The sequence below is a fragment of the Oxyura jamaicensis genome, unplaced genomic scaffold (assembly GCF_011077185.1).
Source record: "Oxyura jamaicensis isolate SHBP4307 breed ruddy duck unplaced genomic scaffold, BPBGC_Ojam_1.0 oxyUn_random_OJ72027, whole genome shotgun sequence".
Taxonomy (NCBI): domain Eukaryota; kingdom Metazoa; phylum Chordata; class Aves; order Anseriformes; family Anatidae; genus Oxyura; species Oxyura jamaicensis.
This window is the reverse complement of record NW_023310820.1, coordinates 40,266-42,422: the sequence shown is the minus strand read 5'-3', so window position 1 is coordinate 42,422 and position 2,157 is coordinate 40,266. Positions and strand designations below refer to the sequence as shown.

The 2,157-nt window shown below is 69.9% G+C and overlaps 1 protein-coding gene across 5 annotated transcripts in view; it reads left to right on the top strand.

Moving 5' to 3' along the window:
- LOC118159782 (myosin heavy chain, embryonic smooth muscle isoform-like) overlaps window positions 1-1,974 on the top strand; it is a 6,150-nt gene extending 4,176 nt beyond the window's left edge. For 2 of the 5 annotated variants that reach the window (XM_035314345.1, XM_035314348.1), the window contains exons 3-6: window positions 461-511; window positions 643-804; window positions 987-1,115; window positions 1,378-1,966. In XM_035314345.1, coding sequence (XP_035170236.1) covers window positions 461-511; window positions 643-804; window positions 987-1,115; window positions 1,378-1,470 — 435 coding nt within the window. In that variant the 3' untranslated portion in view covers window positions 1,471-1,966. Of the gene's footprint in view, window positions 1-460; window positions 512-642; window positions 805-986; window positions 1,116-1,377 lie in introns of all 5 variants that reach the window. The other 3 variants (XM_035314344.1, XM_035314346.1, XM_035314347.1) reach the window with 3 other exon arrangements.
- The last annotated feature ends 183 nt before the right edge of the window (window positions 1,975-2,157 follow it).

The window sequence follows — 2,157 nt, the reverse complement described above, 5'->3', positions numbered from 1 at the left end:
CCCAGGGTTATGTGGGGGGGGCCGAGGTGGGGGGGGAGGACCCAGAGGTGGGGGGCACCGGGGTGGGAAACGGGACCCAGGTTTCCAGGTGGGGGGCAGCAGGGATTTGGGGGATCCCCCACCCTAAAAGTGACCGGGGGGGGGGGGGGGGCCGGGGTTTGGGGGCCCCCCCCCTTTCAAAAAAACCCCGGGGGCCCCACCCCCCCCCCCGTTCCCTTAGCAGGGCCCCCGGGCGCCCCCCCCAAGGCCCCGCTGGCCCCATGCCAGGCCCGGGGCTGGAATTGGGACACGGGGCGGGGACGGGGACCGGGGCGTCCCCAAGCCACCGCTCCCCTCCCCCCACCGTGGGAAAGCCCATCCCCCACCCAGGAACTCCCACCCCCACCCCCCCACCCCCACCCAAGAGACCCCCGGGGTCCCCTGCCCCCACCCCTCTTGTCCCCCCCCCCTTGCCCCCCAGGCCCAGCGCCGGAGGGACCTGGAGGCGGAGCTTCGTGACCTCAGCAACCAGGTGGGAGGGGCCTAAAAGGAGGGGCGGGGCCTGGAGCTGTCTGTCACACCCCAGGCCCCGCCCTCCTGCGGCTCAGGGGGCGGGGCATGGGGCTGTCACTCACACGGCCTGTGCTCCGCCCCCCCCGGCAGGTGGCGGCGCTGGGGCGGAGCCTGGCTCAGGAGAGGGGGCGGAGCCTGACAGAGGGCGGGGCTCTGAGGGCGCTGGAGCTGGCAGTGGGCGGAGCCCAGGCACGGGTGGGCGGAGCCTGTCGGGCCCGGGACCGAGCCTGCGAGCGGTTGCGGCAGCAGCAGGTGGGCGGGGTCAGGCCTCGGGGGGCGGAGCCTGGAGGGGTGTGGCCTGTAAAGGGGCGGGGCTTACACGGGGTGGTGGCTGGGGAGTGGGCGGGGCTTCAGGGGGTGGGTGGGGCCTTTGCTAAGGGGCTTTGGAGCGGGGCGTTTGGGGTGGGTGGGCCTTACACAGCCCCGCCCCCCAGGAGGCGGGGCACAGCCTGTGGGCGGAGCTGGAGGCAGCACGTGCTGCTCGAGCAGGGGCGGAGCTTCGGGCGCAGGAGGCGGAGTCACGGCGCCAGGCCCGGGAGGCGGAGCTGGAGCAGCTGCGGCAGGTGGGCGGGGCTACAGCGTTGGGGGCGTGGCTAAGGATTTTGGGGTGGGGCTAACCTGCCATGGGGCAGGGCTAAGGGAGGCTGGGGGCGGGGCTATATGAGAGGGGGCGGGGCTATCCAACCAATGGGAGGGTGTGTAGGTCCCATGGATGGGGCTAGAGGGCCAGGGGCGGGGCCAATTAATCAGGGAGGCGGGGCTAAGGGTTGGCACTTGTGGGAGGAGCTTGTGGGGAGGGCGTGTCCATCGTGGCTCCACCCCCAGGCGGTGACAGCGGCCCAGCATGCCCGGCGGCGGGCGGAGCAGGAGCGCGATGACATGGCGGCCCGCATGCCCCGCCCACCCAGCCCCACGTGAGTGCCCTCCCCTTGCCACGCCCCCTCCCTGGCCACGCCCACAGCCCCTATACATGGCCCCCATAGGCTGCCTGCTATAGGGTGCCCCCCTGGCAGGTCTCCTATAGCCCCCATGGTACATCCCCTATAGCCCCTATGGTATATCCCCTATAGCCCCCAGGGCACATCCCCTACACCCCCCTGGCACATCCCCTATAGCCCCCCCATGGCACATCCCCTATAGCCCCCCCGGCACATCCCCTATAGCCCCCACGGCACATCCCCTATACCCCCCTGGCACATCCCCTATAGCCCCCACGGCACATCCCCTATATCCCCACAGCATATCCCCTATAGCCCCCACGGCACATCCCCTATAGCCTTCATGCTACATCCCCTATAGCCCCCATGGTATGTCCCCTATACCCCCCGTGGCACATCCCCTATACCCCCCACGACATATCCCCTATAGCTTCCATGCTACGTCCCCTATACCCCCCATGGCACATCCCCTATAGCCCCCCTGGCACATCTCCTACACCCCTGTGGCACATCCCATGTAGCCCCTATGGTATATCCCCTATACCCCCTGTGACACATCCCCTATACCCCCCACAGCACATCCCCTATAGCCCCCCCCGGCACATCCCCTATACCCCCCATGGCACATCCCCTATACCCCCCGTGGCACATCCCCTATACCCCCCCC